This window comes from Gasterosteus aculeatus, chromosome 4 (genome assembly GCF_964276395.1).
Source record: "Gasterosteus aculeatus chromosome 4, fGasAcu3.hap1.1, whole genome shotgun sequence".
In the NCBI taxonomy this organism is placed as follows: domain Eukaryota; kingdom Metazoa; phylum Chordata; class Actinopteri; order Perciformes; family Gasterosteidae; genus Gasterosteus; species Gasterosteus aculeatus.
In genome coordinates this window covers 24,864,365-24,876,507 of record NC_135691.1, presented here as the reverse complement: position 1 = coordinate 24,876,507, position 12,143 = coordinate 24,864,365, and the positions used below count along the sequence as shown (strand labels likewise).

The window sequence follows — 12,143 nt, the reverse complement described above, 5'->3', positions numbered from 1 at the left end:
CTTTCTCCCCTAGCAGGTCTCCATAGATCGTAGGTCCTTCTGGACCCTGGTCCTGACACCTGCCGTGGCCCTGCTGACACCTGCTGCTGCTGCCATCATCCTTATTATTATTTTAAATATTAATCATATTACTGAAATCATAAATCAACATTACCCTCTCCTAAAGTCTTTGTGCTTTCCCTCCCCACAGGCCTCTGTGGATGGTGGTTCTATCTGATGGTGGTTGTCCCTGCAGTGGTCCTGCTGTGCGCCTGGCTTACTACTCACTTGATTACTTGAATAATTTCTGTCATAGGAATTGAATGTATTATACATTGTTCATTCTGTACACATGGCATCCATTGTAGTCTGTCCATCCCGGGAGAGGGATCCCTCCTCTGAGGTTCTCACTAAGGTTTCTTCCCTTTTTTCCCTCTTGGAAGGGTTTTTTCATTTTTCGGGGAGTTTTTCCTGTGCCGATGTGTGGGTTTCGGGGCAGAGGATGTCGTATGTATACAGCCTGTAAAGCCCTCTTTACAGGCTGGAATTTGGAATGGCGATTTTGGGCTATACAAAATCAAATTAATTCAATTGATCCCATCCATTGAGATATTTTGGCTAATGATTTTATGCTCCATTATTGATGTATATACTCTGGTGCTCTGATATAAATATGTAATTTTCATTTTAAATGAAAACGAAACAAAAGCTTGATAGTAAAATACTTCGTCAAGAACTGTATTAAAATGCATTAGCAAGACCAGGTGACGTGGTGACGTCATCAGTCAGCTGCTGTTCCAATTGCGGAAATGACCGTTCTCCGTTCTCCCGTACCCGTGAGTCAGGACTCCCGAGTCTATTCTCCCGAGAACGCAAGTCCGTCTCTAGGTATTGAGAAAGGGCCTCGGTCATAATCGTCAATTCTCGTGAACGGCCGAATGATACGTCACTATTTAACTATTGCTGCCGCAAGGAATTGTGGGACGCATTGATCTTCGTTCCTTTCGCAAAGGATGCTACAGTGGTCCCTATGCTAAAGCAGCAAAGTCGGGAAGCATTGAAGCTCCTTTCCTTAGCATTAACGTTAGATCATTTGAACAGTTCTTATCGTGGCGGCCACTTACACGCCTTCTGGGTCAATTCACTCCGCTAGGAACCATCTTAAGCAAATTTAACTATTCGAATCCAGCCAAAAACGCGTCGAAAGTGTCCATTTTATTTAATGTCACTTGTCATAAACGGAGTACGAGTTGCCTTGGACCCTCGCAGCTACAGCTGGGAAATGTAACGTTACCGTATACAATCGAGCTACTCGCAGGAAGGTGGGCTACGACACTGACAAACTGTCTTATCAATTCACTTCAACGCAATGTTATATCCATTTCAATAGTCCTTTTAGTTGTATCTAACTGAATCATACTGGCGTTGATGGAGTCCAAACTGCCATCTTGTGGAGGTAGTTTTTCTAATATGATGTAACGTTAGCTAGCGTTAGCGTTAATGTTAGCTGGCTACGTAAGCAAACGGTAGTTAATGGTCTACTTGTTTATATGCTAACGTTAATGCACTTGTGTTTGAATAAGAATACTCAATCGGTGAACATTACAATCTAACGTTAGTACAATGTATGTAACGTTACTACGGATAGGTGCTAAGCCCAACTTCTAATGTTACATTGCTAGAAAATGTCAGCGGGAGTCGGGAGGTTATTTATAACGTTACAGCTAGCGTCAACTATATTATAGTATAATGTAACTTTAATATAGCCGATTTTAAGCATTGACTTGAACAATTGTAATTCAGATTTTTCTAATGGGAGGAGACATTCTGTAATGCATGAAATACTCTTTAGGTATGTGTTTTAATATTACATTGCAGTTTTTAATAAGTTAACCATCAGTGATCTTGGTGCAGTGTGCTGAATTTAATACATTTTTTTTCAGAGAAACCCATCCGTATTCTGTTTTTGTTACTGTTCACATCTTCCCATGACATGTTTTTATTTACCAGCATTCATATCCCACTTTTCCAGTTTAGCTAATGTTTAGATAGTTTTGTATTCTGTCTGATCGAATGGTTTTTCTGTAGAGCGTCTCTTTAGGTAACCGCCTTGAGTCACTATTATATCCCCGGCCACAAGTGTGTTAATGAATCGTGATGGAGTGGTCTCAGAGGGACAGGCTGTCAGAGCTGGTGGAGCAGCTTACCACATCTGGAGAACCACAGCTCGACCAGGAGAGCATGAAGGAAATCAAGAATATCTGCAAGTATGTTGCTAACTACTATTGCATTGTGTTTCTTGAAACCCAGAGAAATAATGTACGTTTTCACTTTGATTTCAAGTGGTTCCTCCTCTCAGAACTCTGTATTGAATTCTGAATTATGGCTGTCGTTACACTTCTTCTCTGCATACTTTGATGTTAAAAAATAAATATCACCATAGTTTACCATAGTGAGTGAAACATTGTACATTACATATACTGCACAGCATTGATTTAGCATACATTTCCATGGAATAACAAAGACAATTCTCTGAGATAGAAGTCTTGAATATTCAATGAAAAAACTAGAGACTAGAAATAAGATTCTTTAAGATTAAAGTAACTAAGAGGAAAAACTTCAGTACTACCGCCAAAAAAACATGGCAGTGGTACTGACAATTATAATGTACAAGTCACCTTTCTTTACTTACAATTGCCTAAATCCACCATTGTAGTCATGTTAAAGTTAGAATGATTAAGTTCATACATGCTGTACGGACTAACTGTTCTGTCTTTCGCTCCTCCCAGAGTGTCTAATGACCGCATAGACCACGTGTACCACTCTGTGATCTCTCAGCTTAACCAACAACATGCTGAGGTCCGACTGTCTGCCTTCCAGATTGTCAGTGAGCTCTTCTCAAGATCACATCACTTCAGAACACTGCTGGTGGACAACTTTCAGGTACTGCCTATGTAGACCAGATCATCTCAAGTAGTGACTTTAAATGGAACACCATAGCATCTTGTCTACTGGTTCATCAATATTTGGTGCAAGTGCAACCAACCATGTCCATCTGTTTCTATGCCAGTGAAACCTGTCAGCCGATCATACTTTGCTGTTATTTTGGGCTTTTGTCAACTATTTTTAGTCAACTGTGAGATATGTGGAGTGAGGTAGGCTTTTACAATTGGTCTTCCTGTGTGTCATGTTCCCATCACCTGTTCTTCTCTTCCATTTGTCTCTCACTTTCTGCAGGAATTCTTGGAGTTGACGGTAGAGACTGACACAGAGCAGCCCCTCCCCCCTCCTAAGGAAGTAGCCAGAAAACTCCGGTCGCTGGCCATTCAGACTGTCCAATCATGGCATGCCTCTTATGGGGCAGCTTATAAAAAGTTAGCATTGGGCTACCACTTTCTTAAACAAGTTAAGAAGGTGAGAGGGATCCAGATAACATCACAATAATACAACTTACAAAAACACCATAACAGATGTAAAAGGTAAAGAAACCAGAAGCTAAAATAAGAAACAGGCAACATCAATCAATAGTTCACACTCCAATCACCTGGTTTCTGTTTGGGTTATTGTTTATGACGCATCAAAATCATGTTTTGCTGTGCGGTGATGTGCCTATGCCTATGTCTGACGAGCTTATTTGGCATGCAGATGACAAGGGACTTCCATCATTTCCAAAAACTTGTTGCCTGCTTAGTATGTGCGATTGGTGAAGTTTATCTATATAACCCCTGACCCCTGCACTATAAGATATAAAGCTGCTCCGCTAAGTGTCAGTCCTTCCCTGTGCTACTGTTTTTATCTACCTGAATGGTATCTCGGAAATTGATTCACATGTTGTGTGTGATGCATCCATGTCATCCATGTCAGGTGGACTTTCAGGGTGCTGAGTCCAGGACAGTGGCAGAGAGGAGGAGGGAGGAGGAAAGACAGAGGAAAATGGAGCGAATCTACAAGGAGAGAGTGGAGGCAGCGTCCAAAGACATGGAGGGTAAACACTACACCAGTCAGAAAATTATTGTAACAAGTGATAATAATAACAACAATAACTGATTCTTCATCAACTCAACTACACCAAATGGGCAGTCCAGTGTACTCCCTAAAATGCAATGGTTCTGTGAAGATCAAGGATGGACATTCGTTTCCCAAATTAATAAAAGATTTAACATGACATTTATGTTTTGTTTCTCTGTCAGAGTCGTACCAGGAAATTCAGGCATCAATGACAGAGATGGAATCCTGCATGAGCCTCCTTTTCCCCAAATTTGACCTTATAGATATCCAGAAAACCAATAGCAGCCCACCCAGCTCCCAACCAGCCAGTGAATGTCCATCAGTTGAAGAACAGCCCTGCTGCAGCAAAGACCTGGAGGATTATCGGAGAGCAGGAATGATGCAAAAAAAGGAGGAAGGCAGAGAAGGAATGAAAGGCAATTGGGAGGGGAAGAATGAAGAAGAAGCAGCGAGTAGTGAAGAAGAAGAAGATGGCGAGTCTCTTGACAAAGACTTGTTTATTCGGAACTCTGGGATCATCTCTCACGCCTACAATCTGGATCTGAACTTTAGTCCTGGTGGGTGGAGCTCACATCCACTCACACACTAATGCTACCAATACGCTATAATCTTACCCTTTTGTTGTCATTTAATAACTACTACAACAAGTCGCTATCCCATGGCCTATGTTACAAAGTAGTACCCAAGCACAAAAGATGCTGTCAAAGTTCTTTAATTTAATCACACACACTTTCTTTTTGGCCCTATCAACCATCAACCACCAACGGTGACCCTAAAGCCTAGTTTATGCTTCTGCGTTTTCAGAGCGACGCAAGAAAAGGCAGACGCAAGTGCCCCTTGCGTGCCTTTTCACACCACCTTGCGTGCTTGCTTGCGTTGACCCATTTTTTTAGCAGCGCACAAGGCGGCGATTGGTCTGCTAACTGTACATCCTTTACGGAGTCTTAAATTTCCGTTTTCATAGCACAATACCACCATTATTAAAATGAAGAATGTTTACGAGAGAACGGATCAGATTGGAGAGCTTTTGTTGGAAGAAATGCGTAAATATGACCACTTCTACAAGCCGTCATTGGCGGACTATAGGGACGTGCGGATGGCCTCTGATTCATGGAGGGAGATCGCCACAAACGTCGGTTTGCCGGTCGAGAGGAACAAAGTTGTGGAGACAAATACGGGACAAATGTGTCCGTGATGAAAAGCATCAGTGGCGATGCGCGGGGCAATAAAGTCTAATGATAAATAAATAAATAAACCAACGACTTACACACAAAGACGTGACTCTCTAGGTCGTCTTTGACAAAAACACGTTAGTCCACCTGTTGTTCTGGCGGTGAATTGCTCTGCAACACACGCAAGACCTTTAGAACCATGAATTGAAACAAGTGCGTCGAAACAACGGTGCGTAAAGACGCAGAAGCATGCGCCGGCCTTAAGCCAAACAACCAAAATATAAGAAACCAAAAAAATTGAAAGCCCCAATGCCTGTTGAGATGCACATTTTTATGTCATTTTCTATCCATTTTGTTGAAAAAATACATGCACTGGGTGAGGTACACCTGATTGTCATGTACAGTAATACCATGAAGCTGTTTGTAATTTCGAATACAAACTACAAAACTATGACAAAAAAGGTGAATGTTAGCAAACATGATTAAATCTGAAAGCTTAGCTAATTGTATGGCATTGGGATGTCTATTCTGGCATTATTTACTAGGAATGAAATGTTCAGTCTGAACTCTTCATCATCAAATGTCCCTTTTTGCTGTCTTTCTTTCTACAGGTCTTCATGTGAAGGAGACGGAGGATAATGAGGCAGTGGTTTCCACGGTGAAAGACCTCCATAAACTAATAACAAACAAGTATCTAGCAGCTGTGCAGGGCTGGGTTCAGGTTAGTAAAGACACACTGTGGGTGGAAGATGGTACACAAGATGAGTAGACAACCTAGAGTTTCTAAATCAAATGCCATCATTACACCACTATTCGTACTACTGCCAATGGTGCTAGTACTGCTTTTCCCCACGGGAATTGCACTTGTGGATCCCAGTTATATTGCACAAATAAATGCTCTGGTACAAACATCTGCAATGCCCAAACGCTTGTTTTTTTTTACTTTTCTTACTACTCGGTTGTTGAGGAAAGCCTTGATTCTGTCTTTTCTGCCTGTATGTCGGTCCGCGTGTTCAGGTCTTCACCAAGTCAGGTGCTGAGCAGCAGTTGTTAAGGAGAGCGCTGGATCTGAAAAGATCCTTGGAAGCGACCCTGCAGAAACACCAAGAGCTTCACATTGATTATCAGACCAGAGTCCGCCAAGTGGTGAGTGACACACAGTATTATTTTCCAACTGTTGTTTAAGCTGATTGAAGTACAATACATCTACTTTTAAAACAAGTCAAACAAAGCTTGCAGTATTCTTATACTCTTGTAGTAGTCACTTGTGTAGGGAAATCCCTCGTGGTGAATGGCTGAGGAGAGGACCGTTGTTTTACTAGATTTACAAGACAGGCCTGCAGGCTATCGGTTTGGCTCTATCATTTGTAAAGGCTGGCGCATGCTTCTGCGTCGTTGCGTCGACGCACTCGTTTCAATTCATGGTTCTAAAAGGCTTGCGTGTGTTGCAGAGCAATTCACCGCCAGAACAATAGGTGGAGTACTGTAGGTTTTAGTCGAATACAACCTAGAGAGTCACGTCTTTGTTTGTGGAAGTCGTTGGTTTGTTTACATTATTTATCATAGACTTTATTGCCCCGTGCATCGACACTGCTGCTTTTCATCGCGGACACATTTGTCCCGTATTTGTCCTTGTATCCCGAGGGAGATCTCCCTCCATGAATCCAACCCATTTCTACAACCCGCCAATGACTGCTTGTATAAGTGGTCATATTTACGCATTTCTTCCGACAAAAGTTCTTCAATCTGATCCGTTCTCTCGTAAACATTCTTCGTTTTAATAATGGCGGTATTGGACTATGAAAACGGAAATGTGAGACTCCGTAAAGTATGTAGTTAGCAGACCAGCCTTGGGCTTGCTTCGCTTTCGACGCAGGCCTAGAAAAATGGGTCGACGCTCGCAAGGAGGTATGAAAAGGCACGCAAGGAACACGCAAGGGGGTCTTGCGTCTGCGTCGCTCTGAAAACGCAGAAGCATAAACTAGGCTTTAGTATTGAGCTTTACCAGCAGATGGCAGGGCCCCACCACAAACCAAAATCACACTGAACCTCACATGCATAGTACAGCTATTCCCTTTCTGAGGAGGGAGTTTGTTAGAAAGAGCAGCTGGGATCTTAGTCTCTCTGATTACGTCAGTCTAGAGAAACACAAAAACCCACATGAGCTGTTGAACACCACGTCTACATGCCTAAATGCATTGAGTTGCGGCCCTGTGATTGGCTAATTAGGAATTTGTGTTAACAACTGTGAAAAACTGAAAGAGCACAAGCCAGCTCAGAATGAAGTCCACTTAAGAATATTACTGAGCTGCCACAAGATATATGTTGAAATATAGCCCGTTTTCTAGACCGAGTCAAATGTTAAGGCTTTAAAAAAAAGTTGTAATCTCTTTCACTGTTATTATTCTCTATTAATTTGTTAAATAGTACTATTTGCTCCAACATTTCTCCCAGAGGCAAATATGATGGAGATAGAGAGTGCAAGGATGCCAATGCTAATAGTAAAGACGTTTGGGAGAGGAAAGATAGCAAGGCACAGCCATAATGTATCAAAGATGGGGGGAAGAAATTGGGGAGCAAGGGGGACGATGTACCCATTAATTCTCTTCACTTCCACTAATGTGCCCCATGGCTTGACAGCTGATATGTCCATCTGGCTGCCTTTATATCTAGCTTAACATTGTCTATCTGCTGTAGTGTGAGTTGGCCCAAAATGGAGGTGAAAACTAGCCAGACTGATGTTGTCATAGCACTTGCCATTTGGAAAACTACAATGTTTCACCTTAGTCAGTGTTACTTAGACAATAGAAAGTTTGTTCTCTCACACATAGGCCCGTTGTGTAATGTGATAATCAGAATGTTTTTTCGTCAATGAATGAAAATGGCCGTCTACATAGCAGTGCGTGGGATTTGCCCAGAGCCCCCTCCACCCAACTCCCCATTTGTCCATGTTTATCTTCTAACTATATATTGTAGACCTTTGAGTAGCCCTAATCCATGACTTTGTATGACTGGAAATACTTGAAATTTGAGAGGGTTTAATTGGTGCTGCAATGTCTGCGATCGACCCCTCACCCCCTTCATCGGCCGGTCTCCTCGCCACACTACTAAATAAATGATACTAACGAGAAGTAGTGGTGACCAGACGGAATAACAACGCTGTATACTGTAAGCCCAAAACGAATTGATATAAAACTAGAAAATGCATTTCCTGCTGAAAATGCGTTGGAATGCTAAAAGCTGAAAGCTGAAATGAACATCACAAAATTGCTGAAAATACAGAAAGTTGAAGGGAATTTTAATACATTTGCTGAAATTACTGATATTAGAAAAGCGGAAATTAATTTGAAATTGCTGAAAATACAGAAATGTGAGAAGCTGAAAGGAATTTCAATAGATTTGCTGAAAAAGCAGAAATAAACAGCTGAAATAAATTTGAATAATTGCAAAAAAATACAGAAATTAATATTAAAACACTGCTGTTAATACAGACATAAAAAAAGCTGAAATTATTTTAATGTGTTAGTAGTATTTGAAAGACGAATACGTATTTCAACGAAACCGCTTCACTCTGAGATTCATCGTTAAAGTACAGATAATCATTGAGGCTTTTATTTTGAAATGATGGAATTTGGTGAGGAGGGGTTGGGAGACAGAATGTTTATTCAAACAAAGAAGTTATTAATTGATAGGCCTCATCACAAACATTACAGTAAGAATAAACAAAGAGCCTCTCATATGTCAGAAGCGGGGCTGCCATTGAAGGAAATTTATTGTGTCATTGGTAAGCAAGGATTGCTTAACCAAGTTTTCCGTCAGCTCTCGCGGCCATCTGCGTATACGTTGTGACCCAACGGCATTTCTTTCAATGGCAGGCGATGTACCGACACTGCCTTGGCAATCGACCGGTCTATTGCAATCGATCTATTGGGGACCCCTGTACTATATACTAATTGTGCTCCAAGAGATCAAAAGATAAATGGAATGCAGTATCAGGTATCAAAGGACCAATGAATGCGTTTGAAAAAGCCCAACAGTGGAGGTGCGTGGATCCATGTTGAGCAGAGCAGAGAGGTGGAGTGACAGTGACAGAGCGCTGGGCGCCTCGCTCGGCCTGCTTATCACTGTCAGGGACCAGTCTACTACACCAGCAGGCTCAGCGCTGCGATAACCACACAACCTTACAGCCCTTTTATCATAATTAACTTTTCCTTTTTAGCCTTAAAAGGCCCTTCCACTACTGGGAGGAACCACTGACACGCCAGGCGATTGGTTTCTCTCTCAAAGTGTCTCCTGTAAGGGGGAACAGGAGACATGAGTGTTATCAAGGCTAGTTTATTGAATGAAACACTGTTTATATGAGGTTCAAAGACTTGAAAATGTAAATGCACAAGGCATTTCCTTCCTTTTTTTATAAAAGACTGCTCAGTACATGCTCTGAGTATTTGAATATGACATACAGTTGGTTACTGAGGTAGATAAATCCCCGGGGATTGATGAGATCCGTCCAGAGATGCTGAAAGCAATGGGTGTTGGGGGGGCCGTCTTGGATCACACACCTCTTAAACATTGCGTGGAAGTCTGGGATAGTGCCAGAGGAGTGGCACACCGTGCTGGTGGTTCCTCTTTTCAAAAGAGACCAGAGAGTGGGCCAATTACAGGGGTATCTCACTACTCAGCGGATTTTGTCCTGGTTGAGAAACAATGGAAAAGAGCTCAACGGAATGGGCGCCATAGGGAGGTTCTCCAGGCACGCCAGCTGGGAAGAGGCCCTGGGAAAGACCCATGACTAGGTGGAGAGATTATGGCTGGATTTGAATAGTCCTTTTTGCTTAGGAAGGTTCCCAATTGAGTGAAATAACCCGGAACCTTGTGCAAAAAAAGGGGGGGGTGCAAAGGCCGAAAATAGCCAGTAGTCGGGGGAGGGGGGGGGTGCAAAGGGCCAACATAGCCAGTAGTCCGTAACACTTGAACCTGGTTGTTCATGTCGTCTGCATGACTCGGCACTATAACAACACATGGACGAAAGCATCTAAGATGCGCTTCTTTGTAGTACATCTTCGGAGAAATTGTAGTTTGGTCGCTGCAGACTGACGTGACTAACATCATAACAACAACAACATCATTACTATTTAGCTTACTGAAAGTGGAGTCGGATTCCCTAAGCACTGTAGTCGTCTTTTTCTAATGTATTCTCCTAGCCACCTTTCCTCGACTCAGTGGCATTTTTCACAAAGGTCAAGGAAAAGTGATCAAAAATAGACATTAGAAGGTAAATTCTTTGAATTATTCCGATGTATGTTAGTTACCGATGTGCAGGTATCACTGTTTGGTAGCTCCTGTCATCGCTGTACGAATGGATGTGAATAATGACATTACATTTTGAAATGCCACTAAGAGGTATACAAGTACAGACCATTTACCTTGGAAGCAAACAAACGATTGACTCGGTCTAGCAAAAAGTCAACACAATGGTTGATGGATTAGCATTGTTACGTAGTAGCTTACAGCTAAAAGATAGCCACATATCAACCATTAAGAGTAGTCTCCTTTTTCCTAGTGTTTAATGATGAATTGCATTCACAAACTAACTAGCAAGGCGCATACCTCCACCCACTGTCTCAGAGTATTTTAGTCTATTGAATGAAAGTGAGAACAGCTGATGGAAGAAGCGTGAAGAAGTTTGAAGCAGACCTTTCCATTGTCAAACAGTTGTGCATCTTAAAGAAAGTTATTCTTCCGACAGTATCTGGAGAAACATGCAGCCCTACGAATGCTTGATCCAGCTCTCATTGAATGACTGAACATGTTTTAAAGGAGTTTTCAGTATGAGCCATGACTAGGAGACTTATTGCAGACATGCAGACTTATTTGAACAAATCTGTTTTTAAGAGTGTATTCAGTCACAAAGGGCTCCATTCATACAGGTCCAGGCCTTGTTTACTGCTGATAACCCATCTTATCACAGCACAATGGATGTGGCCGTCTGTTTCTCACTGGAGATAAACAAAGAAAGACCATCCCTCTATTTCTCTCCTCCAATGCTCCTTCCTTTTCCTTTGCACATTCATTATCTGACTGTTTCATTCTCTTACTTCTAATCAAGTAATATGTTTATCTACTGTTCTCAACAACTATTTTCTCTATTCATCATTTAACATTATGTTCGTAGGGGGTGTTTGATCAGAAAAATAGTTCATCAGATGTTTTTAATTGATAGAGTAATATAGAATTAATTAATTGCAAAGAATTGAAGAAAATAGGTGAAAGGAAATTGCATTGTACCTTTTAATACTAATAAAACCCAGCCCAAAGTAATTCATTAGGGCCCGAGCAAAGGACCTATCGTTCAACTTACGTTATTATTATTGATGGCCGTGGCATGGCGGCAATAAACACCATTCGCCATAAAACAGGAAGTTGTTGTAAGTCAGCCGTACTTTGTCTAATCCGCTCCAAATGTTATGTCTCATGTGTCATAACATCCATCCCAAATTTTGTCAGACAAGTTATAGGACATTGATTTGTCATGGTGAAGATGTAAGAAAACATTAAAGAAGCGGCGGTGTCGCAGCTCTACAAATTTTGTATTTTATATTGTGGGTGGGTGGGTTGGTTGCTGATGAAGTTGCGCCCCACTGTAGTTCCCAAAGGGGGCGAGCACCCGGATTTGGAAACCATTGCTCTAGTGTCATGTGACTCACAGTAGTTGATGGTTTGGAGTGCTTCTGCTGTTTGTGTAAAAATGAGTCCACCAGTGTGGACAGTCTAGCTCCATCAGGGATAGTAGGGAAGTAAAATAATTTATCCAAAAAGGAACTGATGGATCCACTTGGACTCACATGGGTTGATTTCTGGTTATACTTGACATCGGTCGACCAATCTCATATCACTGACCACAGGGCCAAACTGCACTACTGGGCTCCACAAACTCCCTGGGGTATTTGAACGGCCCCTGAAGCTTCTCCGGACATTCCAGGTGTC

At 41.9% G+C, this 12,143-nt stretch overlaps 1 protein-coding gene across 6 annotated transcripts in view; it reads left to right on the top strand.

Moving 5' to 3' along the window:
• Positions 1–717: 717 nt before the first annotated feature.
• uvssa (UV-stimulated scaffold protein A) overlaps positions 718–12,143 on the top strand; it is a 43,737-nt gene continuing 32,311 nt past the window's right edge. Inside the window, exons 1-8 of one of the 6 annotated variants that reach the window (XM_040174029.2) lie at positions 718–1,301; positions 2,068–2,246; positions 2,769–2,922; positions 3,217–3,393; positions 3,844–3,964; positions 4,170–4,544; positions 5,771–5,880; positions 6,177–6,305. In XM_040174029.2, the coding sequence (XP_040029963.2) occupies positions 2,137–2,246; positions 2,769–2,922; positions 3,217–3,393; positions 3,844–3,964; positions 4,170–4,544; positions 5,771–5,880; positions 6,177–6,305 (1,176 nt within the window). In that variant the 5' untranslated portion in view covers positions 718–1,301; positions 2,068–2,136. Of the gene's footprint in view, positions 1,436–2,067; positions 2,247–2,768; positions 2,923–3,216; positions 3,394–3,843; positions 3,965–4,169; positions 4,545–5,770; positions 5,881–6,176; positions 6,306–12,143 lie in introns of all 6 variants that reach the window. The other 5 variants (XM_078101463.1, XM_078101462.1, XM_040174031.2 and 2 more) reach the window with 5 other exon arrangements.